Source organism: Camelina sativa, chromosome 5 (assembly GCF_000633955.1).
Source record: "Camelina sativa cultivar DH55 chromosome 5, Cs, whole genome shotgun sequence".
Taxonomy (NCBI): Eukaryota; Viridiplantae; Streptophyta; class Magnoliopsida; order Brassicales; family Brassicaceae; genus Camelina; species Camelina sativa.
The window spans coordinates 6020418-6033522 of NC_025689.1; the positions used below are offsets into that span (position 1 = coordinate 6020418).

Sequence of the window (13105 nt, forward strand, 5' to 3'; positions counted from 1 at the left end):
CTAACAAAATATATAATCCCGTGCTGTAGCACGGGTATCACCTAGTAGTAAAGTACTAAGGACTCTTCGTCCATCAATTGACACACTTCACAAACGTCATTTTCACTATCTCCAAACAAATGGTTTGAAAGCTCATGACACTTTTTAATGCTTCATATCATGCACGTCATTAGCCTATATGTTTTACTTTATTTTGGTACCATTCACGCGTGTTTTTAAAGTTCTTAAGTGAAAATAAATATCATGAATTTCACCAATGTCTATTTGAAAAAAGAAAATTAGACAAAGAAAAACAAACAGGGAAGAAAATTTTCTTACATTCAGATATATTCTTCTTCTCAAATTTCACTCTTCGATATTCCTATTTTGTCTTGTATTTCAATATTTATAGTTTGGTTACCATTAAAATATTAATGAGTAAGAGATTCATCTGCAGGAATGTTTTTTATAATAAAATATAAAAATATTTATGAAAATTAATACCTATAGTACTGTTTAGGAGTCAAATTCATATGTATATAAGTATATAAGTATATATGCATGTAGAACTTGTAACATTATTCAAGAGACACTTTTACTATTTTTATTTTACATACATGAATGTATGACTATAGTATATATCGTTAACATGGTCGAAAACAAAGTCATTACAATTCATATTCTTTAAACTTAACAAAAAAAAAACTGTCATTTAATATATATACTACATATCTTTTCCTGTCCAAATGTTTTGCAAAATCATCAAAATATATTATTCCTATTTGAATTTATCTTACATAACATATTAATACTACTTCGTCCTTAAAAAATAAAAAAATTAATTTAATCAAACAGGACTCATACATCTGAATTCTGAAGTCATAAATTCTCTAAGAAAATAAGACTTGGGTCTCATTATAAAAATACACACAAGTTATTAGCAAAAAGATTGTATGCTAATAGTAATAAATATAAGTTAGATACTGAAATTAAAGTCTTAACGGCAACAAATATATTTTTTCAGGAGGAAACAAAAAAGCGCACATGGAGTTTTGGAAACGTAAAGGCAGACGTCAATTTTGGTGCTTAACTTGCGAGAAGCAGAAAGGCATCGGGCCATCATTTTTATTACTTTATTCGACGATATGATAAATATATTTATCGTAACGGTATAATAATAACGTATAAGGTCTTCCCTTCTCAATGAATTAGAGGGTCTTTGGTTACGTTATGTATGCCCCCCTTTAGACTCTTTCTTACCACAACCAACAATACCACAATAAACTCGCTCCAATCTCCGACTCTAAACAAACCTGAAATAAAGAAATAACAACAAAAATAAAAGCTGACAATTTTCTTGATTAATATTCTTTACCACGTTGGATCTATCTACATCGATCAATCATTATTTCTTCTTCTTCTTCTCATTCTCTCCCCTCTCTTTCTCTCTCTCTCTAGAACAAGAGTTTTGTGTTCTTGTTTTTGTGCCATTTCTCCAATATGTCGGAGACGAGCTTGAGAAGAGAAGAGGTAACGTTAGGTGGTGTTACACAGACGAGAGAAGATGAATGTTCGGACAAGAAATCTGTGTTAGACATTTGTCGGAAAAGGAAGAGATCAGATGATGGAGAAGAAGAAGAAGAAGAGGTTGTGGAGGAAGATAATGACGGATTCAAAACACCGACTCGTCCAGAGAATAGAATCCCTAAGATCAGAGAATGTCCACCGGCACCGAGGAAACGTGAGTATTCATCGGAGATGCTTAGAGCTAAAACGATGTATTGCCGGAGACGGTTGAGTTTCGCGCCAGAAGATGACGTGACCTCGTTTATAACGGATTTGCAGTGGAGGACGACGACAATGACGATCAAGAAATAATTAAGTTTAATGAGAGTTTATTTTTTTATATTTTAGTCTTTATGATTTTATTTTTTTTATGAACCATATTTTTAGGTCACGTTTGGAAAATATCTGAACGTTTTTTTTCTCTCCCGCAAATAGACAAAAGAAAAATACTACTTGATTAGGTTGGTATTTTTGTTTTTAAGAGTTCCAGATCATATAGAGATTTTCGTTTCAAGATGATTATTATTTGTCCATTGTTAGGTTTTTTCTTCTTTTGATATTTGGATATTTTCTGATATATGTTGTGCTTTTTTTCGTTTGTTGTAAAGGTTTACAACTAGCTAATTGCGTATGTTGACGAAACTGAAATATGTTTTCGTGATCTTGTGAATTATTACTCGTATGAGTGTAGATGAGGGTTCAACATAAGTGAAGTGTAAAGTTCATTCGTATCAGCCAACCAGTAGCCTTGTGATGTGGGTAACCTACATAACAGATAATTGTTGACAATTGTATAATGTACACTTGTTTACTAATATTCACTCTCACAATGACATCGTAAAGTTAAAGGGTTAGCAAAAGAGTGAGAGAGAGAGAGAACAAAAGTGAAAAAAAGGGAGAGAAACATGAAGAAGAAGACAGGACAAGAAAAGAGATTGGGATATAGAATTTTATAAACGCTTTAGGGGTCGAGGCCTTATTTAAGTTCCTTCGACTTCTAAAGTTGGAACATCCAATGCTATTTACTAAAAAAGGCTACACGATAACTCCTTAAGCTTCTTCCTTTTTCTTATGGATCTTCAAAATCTTTTTTTTTCTCAATATTTTTATTTCTTTCTTTTGTTGCCGTTATGTTCGTTTCGTCTATGTTACTCTCTTTCTTTTTTTATGTGGCTTTCGGTTTTGTGGACCTGTCTCCTAATTTGTTAATTAATTGACCATTAATTGTTATTTTGATTAATTGCAGCTTGAATGAAACGTTTTGGTATCTCATTCAACAACAAGAAAGAAGATGTGAAAAGAGATTGTAAATTATTTTTTTGACATCGGAAGATATTGTAATTAATTTTTACAGACTATAAAATTTCACACGAATATATAAATTAAATTATTCCTTCAGATTTTATTATTCTCTTACAACAGTTTCCATCAAAGTTTAGATAGAATCTAGAGTCTAGCCACTTACCATTCTTGTTTCACTTATGTCATTTTCTTCGCAATCATATATATAGACGATATATTTACTATACTGTACTCCGCGGGTCAAAATTATTTTAACTAAAATATTTAAATTATAAGTTGTATTTGTTGGTTAAATATGCTATAATTATATAATAAATTTTAAATAAATCATATAATACCGCAATATAATTTTTTTTTACATAATATTTATTTAATCAATTTAATTACATATGTCTATTCTCTGATATCGACAATGTTAACAAAATAATGAAATGATGTTTTATCCGTGTAACACCGAATTAATGATATTTTTTAATTTATATAAATATCGATAAAACCCGTCCGGCTATATAACCCCGTCCCGCTATATAACCCCGTCCTGAGATATTTTAACTCACACTATATCATCTTAATTTTTAATATTTATTGTGTATCTACAGTATAATATTTATCGTATTTAACTTTTTAAAAGTTTTAAATATTTTTCATATTAAACCTTTTAAAAATCTTTAAAATAAAGAACCAGAATAAACCAAATAAAATTTTGTAAAGTTTGAATGCCTAATAAAATCAAGCTTTCTACTCATTTGTATTCAGAATCATTTTAGTCTCTTTTAAAGTATGACTCTAAACCATTGCACAATTTTTTAGATGATGTGGGATATTGTACCCGTTTTTTTATTCATATATTGAGTAATATATGTCCGTTTTTAAAATTTTGAATTACATCATATACAGGAAAAAATCACAATTTTTATTAACTAAATGTATCATAGAATAATTTAAGATAATTTAAATATAAATTTAAATAAAAATGAAAGGGAATCATATATTTATGTTTGAATAATGTAGAAAGATTTTTTTATTTTTTAAAATCTTACCTACAATTAATTTTGAAGTTTTGGTAACTAATATTAAAGTCAATGCATTAAATGTAAAAACTTTCCAAAAAGTATTTTTGAGCAAAAACTGCTGCAAAAATACTAGTATAGATGTAGATATATCATTGAACACTTAAGTGAGAGAACGTTTTGATGAGTTAAATTATGGTGTTAAATATGAAGAGTTGGTTTTAAAAAAAAAATGTTTTATATGACAAATGGTCATATATAGCTCACTAATTAAATAAACTTTATATATTTTCTGTCAACAAAACAATTAAATAATCCCTTATAATTTTATCATGACTTTGTAATATAATTAGTGATAAGGAAATAAGATTTTAAAATTGATCCCTTATACTTTGTATTATATCAATTCCATAGTGCTTGACTATAAAGAAGCATTTTCACATGTGAAATTGGCAAAATTCATTCAATGATAATGTTTTTTCGCAAAGTTATGTTTGAACATCTAAACTCTTCATTCATGTTCATATAATGCATGCTATATTGGGGGGAATAAAATGCATACAAACAAACTAGCGTTTGTAATACAGTGGACCAGTGATCTTAATTCATTCGATACGATGAGAACTACCTCTTGTATAACATTGGGCCTGAGTCAACTATAAATGGGTTCTACTAATATAAGCTCAATCTACAAGCCCATATAATAGCAAAGTAGGCCCATTTAGTAGAAAACTTAGGGTTTCCCTTCTGTCGCCGTATATATAAAACTGCTTTCTTTTTCTCCAAAGTTTCGTTGTTTTGCAGCGGCTGCTTCTCCTCCATTGCAGGTTTGGGACTCTGATTCAAACTCTCTCTTCTTCTTCGATTACATTGTTTTAACATATTCAAAATAGATTTCTGAATCTACTCTCTGTGAGTCTGTATTGCAGGTAAAAGATGACAACTCCAGCAGTGAAGACCGGTTTGTTCGTTGGATTGAACAAAGGACATGTCGTCACCAGACGTGAGCTTGCTCCTCGTCCCAATTCTCGCAAAGGGGTATCAATCTAACCCCCCTTCTGATTACAAAGTTTACTGCTTTTTAGATATTGCTTTCGTGGGTCTATGTTTTTAGCTCGATTTGTGGTATTTACAGAGATTGGCTTAGACATGGGTCACATAGTGTTTAGTTTTGATTTGATTCTTTAGATTTTTACCGGAAATGTTGAGTTTTGAGATGAGAAATGGTGTTGTTTTGAGCAATGAGGACACTGTTAGTTAGGTTTTGCTTCTCTGCTTTACGAGAGTTTCATTTTTTTTGTTTTTCTGTGATTCATTTCTCAAGAGTTTTGTTTTGATGTGAGTTTTTTTGGTTTGGATTTGTTGAATTTGTTATAGAAAACGAGCAAGAGGACTTTGTTCATCAGATCACTGATCAGGGAAGTAGCTGGATTTGCTCCTTATGAGAAGAGAATCAGTGAGCTTCTTAAGGTTGGCAAAGACAAGCGTGCTCTTAAGGTTGCTAAGAGGAAGTTGGGTACCCACAAGAGAGCCAAGCGAAAGAGAGAGGAGATGTCTGGTGTTCTCCGTAAGATGAGGTATGTATAAGAATCCCATGAGTTTCATTTTCACATTGCTCAATTCATTTCGCAAGATTGTTCATCAATTTGCACATATAGACTTTTGTATTGCTTCTCTTTATGAAACAGAGTGTTGAATCATATCTAGCAATTGAATCAAACTGACTTTTGTTTGTCTGAATACTCGCAGGTCTGGTGGTGGTGGTGTTACCGAGAAGAAGAAGTAAACGTCTTAGGCTTCTGTGTTATGGGATATTTGTTTCTTTTGGAACTTAAGTTTTGGCTTCTCTATGCCCAAAGAGCGTTTATGTGTTGTGCTTTGTTAGGGATGTGGATTAATCTTGTTACACTCTGTTCCGTTTTTATGTTGAAGCTTATTAAAACTTACTATTACTACTTTTATGCTATTGCCTCTGTTTTACTCTGTTGGTTTAGGAAATAGTCAAAATACCAATGCAATCTAAAATAAGCCCGTATAGTCCACACTCCACAATAACATTAACTTATTTGGGCCGCTATTGAATTTGCCACAACAAAGGAGCTAACTTATTCTAGTGTAGACAATTATAAGTATGTATGTAATGCGTACGCGAGGTCTCATGATTTAGAATTTAGACAACAGTGTATATCTAATGAGTAAGCGAACTGTAAGTCTCCCAAAATCGTATATTTTTCTTGTTTTCCTTAGGATACTTTGGATCGTAACCTTGTTGAAGTTGCAAAAATATGTATCTCTAGGAGGTTTGCTAGATCGTTCGTAATTTCATTTGGCTTCTGATGATGTATCAATTTTTTTTTTTACAATGTGCTATTAAATTCTAATTCTAGTAGACTACGATCCGTGTGCATGTGTCCTTATCCCACTCAATCATATGAGAAAACTAACATCTCATATGTTTTAAGGAACATAATCCTCATCAACTTCCTTGCTTTCGGTAATCCATTGGAAACTTCCAGTAGTCATTATTAGCATTTTGAGGTTGTTAGCTAGGAGTTTGCAGAAGCTGTTTGTCTGTTAAAAGCTTCCGAAATCGTTAGGTGAGTTTCACAATTTACTGAGAGTAGTTTTCGAAATTGTTAGGAACTTTCAGAAGTGGTTCGAAAATTTATGAAAACATCGTTTTAGATTCCATCCATTTATCAGCTCACAAGATATAAACTCGGATTTACATGGTCTAACGTTACGTTAAATATAAGTTTCTGCTTAAGATTTATAATTAATAGCCTAAAGTATATCTGATCAATTATATAAAAGAACAAAATGAATTGTACAATATGCATGCACTCTGTTATATAAGTGTAGATGTACGCTTGTGTACTTTTCATAAAGTGTATAGCTAATAAGGAATCTCTGGTCTGAAAATGAAGAACGTGTGTGGTTGATGACAACATGAGGAAGAAACGTGACAAGGCAATACTACTAAGAGATTATAATCCCTTCACTAATTATGATCCTTATAATTATATCGATCAATTTCCAACACCTAAAAGATGATAGAGACTCTAGATCCTTTAGTATATCTTATGTACGCACATACCTTAAGTATTTTTTTCGATTATATGTGATCATAGGTGATGCAACTTGGATTGACGCGAAACTTTTAGAGAATTGATGATGCTTTCAAGCTAATACTATATAATATGATCGATTACAATTTGGCTTAAATGTGAGTTTATAACTGATCAGGTCATATGATCAAAATCGATGGTTTAATGTAATTTTAAATCTTTTGGTTATATTGAAAAGGTCCATAGTTTTTTGTTACGTACAAAAAGAAAAGTCCATTTTCCAATTAATTAGATCATACAATATCTATTGGAAACTTGTGGCATTAGCATATTAGAGATGTTATTTTCCAAGCCGCCATAATACCTTTATCTGCAATTGCAAAGCACAAAACAATCAAGTATCTCCACTACAAAGCGCGGCAACCATAAAAATGAAGTTTTGATCTTTTGTTACTTGCAAATGCAGCATAGGATTTTTTTTGTCAGATTTGGGAAAATATAAACTGTGGAATCTCAAATCTCATGGTCATGATCTCCATGGGTATCATTTACATCCCCTTAATATAGCAAGTTTAGCGGTACCACAAAAAGAAAAAAGAAAAAAAAAATGTGTAGGAGATACTCTATCCAGTTCTAGTGGATGATTGTAAACAGACCAAACTACGGTTAACCATAAAACAATAAAAACTCTTTTCTTTTTCTAGTGTTTAACATGGTCGATCTGGCCGATCTTAGCGGGACCAGTCCTGTACAAGTTGGTCTATACTGGCCAGTGATGAGTTTTCTAGACTCCCAGTGACGCCTGACGACGGATTAATTTAATAATGGCCAAAATCTTCAGTTTTGTACCACATATTATTATTCTAGCTAGTATCGAACATGATAAGACCCTAGGAGACCAGCAAAAAATGTCTAACACATATGCTTACAAAATTTGAGCGAGAGTGTCGTTATAAATTTTGAACGTTAACCAGCAAAAAATGTGTAACACATATGCTTACAAAAATTTTACCATCTAGAAATTCCGACAAATATGCTTAAAAATTATTTGCTGTATATGTAGAAAAAAACAAATGAAATTATATATTTTCTTTATTTGTAGTCCCAGGGAAGTAAGTGAAAAACACATGCTGTAAAAGTGAAAGCTGCAGTAGAAGTAGTACACAAATATGCTGGTCGTCGTCTATATATGCCTAATTGCCTAGACCTTCGCATGAATATGCATACATGGATGTGCCTACATATTGTATATATATATTGACGCACAGAAATACATACATGATCAGGAGACAAGATTTTAACTTGGATTTCTGAGTCCTACTATGCGTATGTTGGGGCTCATTCATATACAGAAGCCTATCTTGATTTATTATGCCTAGCTACTATCACTTCAAATCATTAACTGACGAGTAGCTAGCTGATAAGAAACAAAACTATATATCAATGTGTAGTATATACTAATTTATTTTTCCATGAACATATTTTTGTGTTTTATTCACTTGCGTGTAGTAAAATTAAGTTTTGAGTGATATGAACAAATTTGAGTTTTGAGTATCAATATTTCTGATCACTTCAGACTGCAAATGAACCGTTACAATTTAAAATGTAAGTTATGACATGAATACGATATTTGAGTTGCATACTAAATTGAAATAGTTGAAATTTAAAGTATTTGTATTTTGTAGTACAATGTCGATGATTATGTTAAGAAACTAAAATATCAATAAAAATTAATACTGTATAAGCTAAATTATGGGAGATCGGCAGGTTTTTATTATGTGGCCTAGCTTTATAGGTTTGAATGTGCTTTATTCCATATTGGTGAGCAGCCTTGGTACTTGCAAAAGCAGAACACAATCATCTAATTTAGATTCCTTTCTTTCACTGTGAACCAATCCCTCCTTTTTTAGGACCCAAACATATTAGGTGTATATAATACATCTTTCTGTCTTTTCGTTTTTGAATTATCCTTTTCGAGAAGGATGATGAAGGACGTTCCTCAAAGGACTATAACATCAATAGTTATATAGTACTAGTATTCACTTTTTTCTTCTTCTCAATTTCAAATTTTGTAGTAATCCATCAAAAATCCATAAAATTCCAAACTCTTTTGCGCATGCAATTACAACCAGAAACAAAAATGTAACCAGTAAGTGGAACATTGGAATAAGGGAAGAAACTCTAATAATAATGACCAAATCAGTAGAGAGACTTGAGAGTGAAAATGGATGACGTGGCTCACACAAACTGACAAAAAAGCAAATTTGTCGCCTAGTGAGTTGTGTACAAAACACGCGTACCAAGGCGCGTCAAACTGACAATCTTAAGATTAAAATTCTCGTCCCGACATTGATTCTCTGTTTCTGTCCTTCTTAATGTTTCGTAGTCACATGTAAGAAAAATCCAGCCGTCATCTTACGATTAACATTATCGCCTACGTATTTAAAATGTGATTGACAAAAAAAAGTTATTCGCTAAACACATCTTTCAACACGTAATTGAATTCAGAACATCTTCAAATCCTCTAAAGTGTGTCTTTATAAATACAAAAATATTACAGTATATGAAAAAAACACACAAATAAAATATGTTTAAGTGATTTCACACAAATACATCTCGATCATAATATTGTTTAATTTGTCCTTGAAATCAATCTACTTATGCGCAAGAAACTGCTTTTGACATAGAAAATTTTTAAAAAAAAATGCTGGAATGACTAAACCTAAGATTCCTTGCTTTTAATTTGGTTTCGTCAATTCAACCCAACCCCAACGATCAGTTGCTCTTTTTCGTCTCTATTCACATCTCTTTTGTTCCTCCATTATATTCAAAGCTTTAATCTCGAGATTTTTTTAAAGAAAATCCTTGTAAACAATGCATTTTTGGGTAAAGTGTATCTTTGCATTAGACCCGGAAAAAAAACATGTTGAAACTGATAAAAAAAAGTATTAAGTAATTGAAAGTAATCCTTAAAAGAGTTATTTTTCTACAGTTGAAAAATAAACAATTGAAAAAGTACATACATGATCTCTAATTCTCTACGATCCAGCCATATATATCAGATCATCATTCATCAAATTTAGATTCTTCGCTTTTGGGAATTGTGACTGCCGCCCAAGGTAGAGATTTGAAGAAAAAAATGTCTATGAGACTATTTATTGATTTATTAAAGCACATAACATGCATAAGATGATAAGAGGAGCTGCATATGTACAAAGAGTAATGGTGAGAACTTTTAGAATCAAATATAGTTAATTACCATTTTGTGATGTTTATGGCGAGGTTAAGCGCTCTATACTGATATAAAAGCTAAGTTGAAAACAAGAAGTCAGTCAGTTTCAAACTAGATTTTTTTTTTGTCAACAACTATGAACTAACTCAAACGAGCCAGTTAGGCAGTTTCAAACTAGATTATAAATTTAAAACAACATAAATTTTACTAGACACTACAAAATTAAGTACTAGTAATTAACTAATTATTAACATAAGTACTCCTCAGACAAAATAATATTAACGGTATAAGACAAAACTAGTGAAAAATTAAATGAACTCGTCGGAATTTCAATAACTAAGATCGAGAGATAAATCTCTCTAATACATTCATCATAGTAGTGAAACTCGAAAGATAACAAAGGAACAGTACTGACAAATAACAAAGGAACAGTCTCAAAAACATCCAATAGCTTAACAACATTAGATAGAGAACGCCGGAAAGTTGTAAACAACATTAACTAAACAAAAACGCAAATTAAAATAAGACAAAACTAACCTAATAACTAGTAACTAGGTTTTCTTTTTTTGCACCAAAGTATACCCTCAAGTTTCCTCTTGTTTTGTGTGTGTGTGTGGTTGAACTCAACGAGAAGAGCCGAAAGCGGAAAGATCAGTCCAGGAAGAGCAATTACCATTGACATTAACCCATTTGTAAGGATTATCTTCAACTTTAACCGAAGAAAATTGCGATGCCAAAGCAGAAGAGATCGACGCTGAAGTTATCCTCGGTGACTCAAAAGGGTAAAACCCATTTGAAGATGGATTAGGATTAGAGGAATCGTCCAAGTTTCCACCTCCCAAACTCGGCTGCTGATGATGAGACGTCGATCTCCACTCATCAACACAGCTCATAAGCGAGCCACCAGATGTTCCCATATGGATTGACCTCAAGTCTTGACTCAATCCTCCATAGTTCAACAAGCTCATGTTGTTGTCTGTCTTTGTATTATTTGCGAGATCTCCAAGATGATTATAAGTAGGATTCATTAGCCTCCCCGGAGACAAAATCTGGCTTAAGATACTCTCTTGGTTTCCTCCATAGTGAGAAGAGAGAATCGAGCTGATGGTGGATGCATTCCCGGAGGAGAAGCTGTTGTTGTTGCTAGTAGCGGTGCTGTTGTTGTTATTGTTGCTAGTGCTTTTAGAACGCCTGTTTCTTCGGCAGCCACCGCCGACAGGGACGTTGCGGAGAGCACCGCCACGTGTCCAGTATCTCCGACAGGTCTTGCAGAAGTGGCGTGGCTGAGTGAGGCTGTAGTTGTTGAAGTAGCAGAACTTGGTGTTGGTGGATTCGCATCTTGGACATTTCAGTGCCGCTTCGGGTAAGGCTACGTTTGCTTGTCTTGCTCTATCCACCATCGATCCTGCTCGGACTGAACCGCAGCCTCCGCTCCCATTAGACTGCGGCTGCTGTTGTTGCTGCTGCAGCTGAGGACGAAGAACATGACCTCCGGTTGCTGAGGCTCCTGCACCGTCCTGATTGTAATTGCTCGGAGGAGCCTAAAGTTACAAAATAAAAAGGATGAGCAAAATTATTGAAATTGAACAAGAATATTCAAGAACATGCTAAGCAATAAGAACTTTTCTGTCTTTTCTTTTTCTTGCTTTGAATAAATATTAGTACTCTCTTTGAGTTTGATTCCAAACTTAAATCATGCCAATTGCAAAGCAAGAAGAATTTTTTTCTGTAGCTTTGAATTAAGATTTCTATTTTTGTTTTGATTCCAGATTTAGAACATGTAATTGCTAAGCAATAAGTTTTTTTTTTTTAATGTGTCATATATGAGAAGTGTATATATGGAACAGGAAAGCACTTACTTGTTGCCAGTTGGATGAATCAAGATAAGCTTGGATGGAGGAGAAAACCATTGTTATTCTCTTTTGATTTTATTCTTCAAAATTCTTAAAGTAAAGTTTTTTTTTCTTTTTTGGTTTCTCTTCTCTTTTCCGTGGTGGGTGATGAATTAGAAATAGAATAGAGGAATCAGATCAAAGAGAAAACAAAGCCGAGAGAGAATGAGAATGAAGGGAGAAAGAGAGAGAAAGGAATGTTGAGTGTGAGAATGAAGATGGCTAAAATTTAAAGTGGATGAACCTTTATATATATATCTATGTCAATATATAAGTATGTGTGTATACAATAATTTTGTATGGAGATGTAAGAAGATAATTGTCATATATGTAATTATTAGGGTTTGTGTTCCATATGGGGTGGGACTGACATGATTCTTTTTGTTTTCTTGCTTTAGTTAGGGTTTAAAATTTCCTATCACTAGTTTCATTCATATATATATAAGTATATTTTCTTAATACATAAGCTTTAATTTTGTGCCTTGTGATGGTCCTCGCTTTCATATATTCACACATGTAAACCGAGATTTATAGATCAAATCAACAATAACACCTATAACTTAATATATAAATCCGTTTCATCCCTATTAATAAATGTTGTTGTAAAACTTTATTATTGTTTCACAAAGAAATGTTTTTGTTGTAAAACATAACGACCAATTCGAATTGGATGAAATCCTTATGTAAAAGTTAACTCTTGTCCCTTAGAATAATTTCCACAATGTGTTATTTTATATTTTTAGATTCAGCTAAAATAATCGATTTATCTGGTTGATAGTGATTATATATAGTTGATTTCTGTGTAGATTGATCCGAGTAGAATATATGGAGCGGATTTAGGAGACAAAGGTGTTATGTAGACCGAATTCCGAGGTGTTAGCATAATGATTATTCAATAGGATCGTTGATCATATAATGATTTATAACTAATAATTTGAAAAACAAAAGAAATGAAAAAGAGATTGAAAATAGGAAAAGTGGGTTAAAATGGGTGCTTTGGTCGTTGGACGACAGCCGAAGCATCGCGACCGGTCCATCATGTTCCCCCTCTCTCTC

General features: G+C 32.6%; 3 protein-coding genes across 3 annotated transcripts; 2 read left to right on the forward strand and 1 right to left on the reverse strand.

Moving 5' to 3' along the window:
* Window positions 1179-2215, forward strand: LOC104785744. The gene has a single exon (XM_010511010.2). It carries the CDS (start codon window positions 1480-1482, stop codon window positions 1855-1857), a length of 378 nt encoding a protein of 125 aa, XP_010509312.1. The 5' UTR covers window positions 1179-1479; the 3' UTR covers window positions 1858-2215.
* LOC104785745 (60S ribosomal protein L36-2) lies at window positions 4598-5823 on the forward strand. Its single transcript, XM_010511011.2, has 4 exons — window positions 4598-4684; window positions 4787-4895; window positions 5235-5434; window positions 5607-5823. The coding sequence occupies exons 2-4, from the start codon at window positions 4794-4796 to the stop codon at window positions 5641-5643; spliced, it is 339 nt and encodes a 112-aa protein (XP_010509313.1). The 5' UTR covers window positions 4598-4684; window positions 4787-4793; the 3' UTR covers window positions 5644-5823.
* LOC104785746 (dof zinc finger protein DOF2.4-like) lies at window positions 10768-12311 on the reverse strand. The gene is made up of 2 exons (XM_010511012.2): window positions 12017-12311; window positions 10768-11698 (listed from the first exon to the last, which is right to left on the reverse strand). The coding sequence occupies exons 1-2, from the start codon at window positions 12065-12067 to the stop codon at window positions 10781-10783; spliced, it is 969 nt and encodes a 322-aa protein (XP_010509314.1). The 5' UTR covers window positions 12068-12311; the 3' UTR covers window positions 10768-10780.

Bases quoted from the DNA above. Each gene is read 5' to 3' on its own strand.
- LOC104785745 (XM_010511011.2), top strand. From the start codon at position 4,794: ATGACAACTCCAGCAGTGAAGACCGGTTTGTTCGTTGGATTGAACAAA. The intron at 4,896-5,234 runs GTATCAATCTAA...AATTTGTTATAG, and splicing joins GTCCCAATTCTCGCAAAGGG to AAAACGAGCAAGAGGACTTT. The intron at 5,435-5,606 runs GTATGTATAAGA...GAATACTCGCAG, and splicing joins GGTGTTCTCCGTAAGATGAG to GTCTGGTGGTGGTGGTGTTA.
- LOC104785746 (XM_010511012.2), bottom strand. From the start codon at position 12,067: ATGGTTTTCTCCTCCATCCAAGCTTATCTTGATTCATCCAACTGGCAA. The intron at 11,699-12,016 runs GTAAGTGCTTTC...TTGTAACTTTAG, and splicing joins ATTCATCCAACTGGCAACAA to GCTCCTCCGAGCAATTACAA.
- LOC104785744 (XM_010511010.2), top strand. From the start codon at position 1,480: ATGTCGGAGACGAGCTTGAGAAGAGAAGAGGTAACGTTAGGTGGTGTT.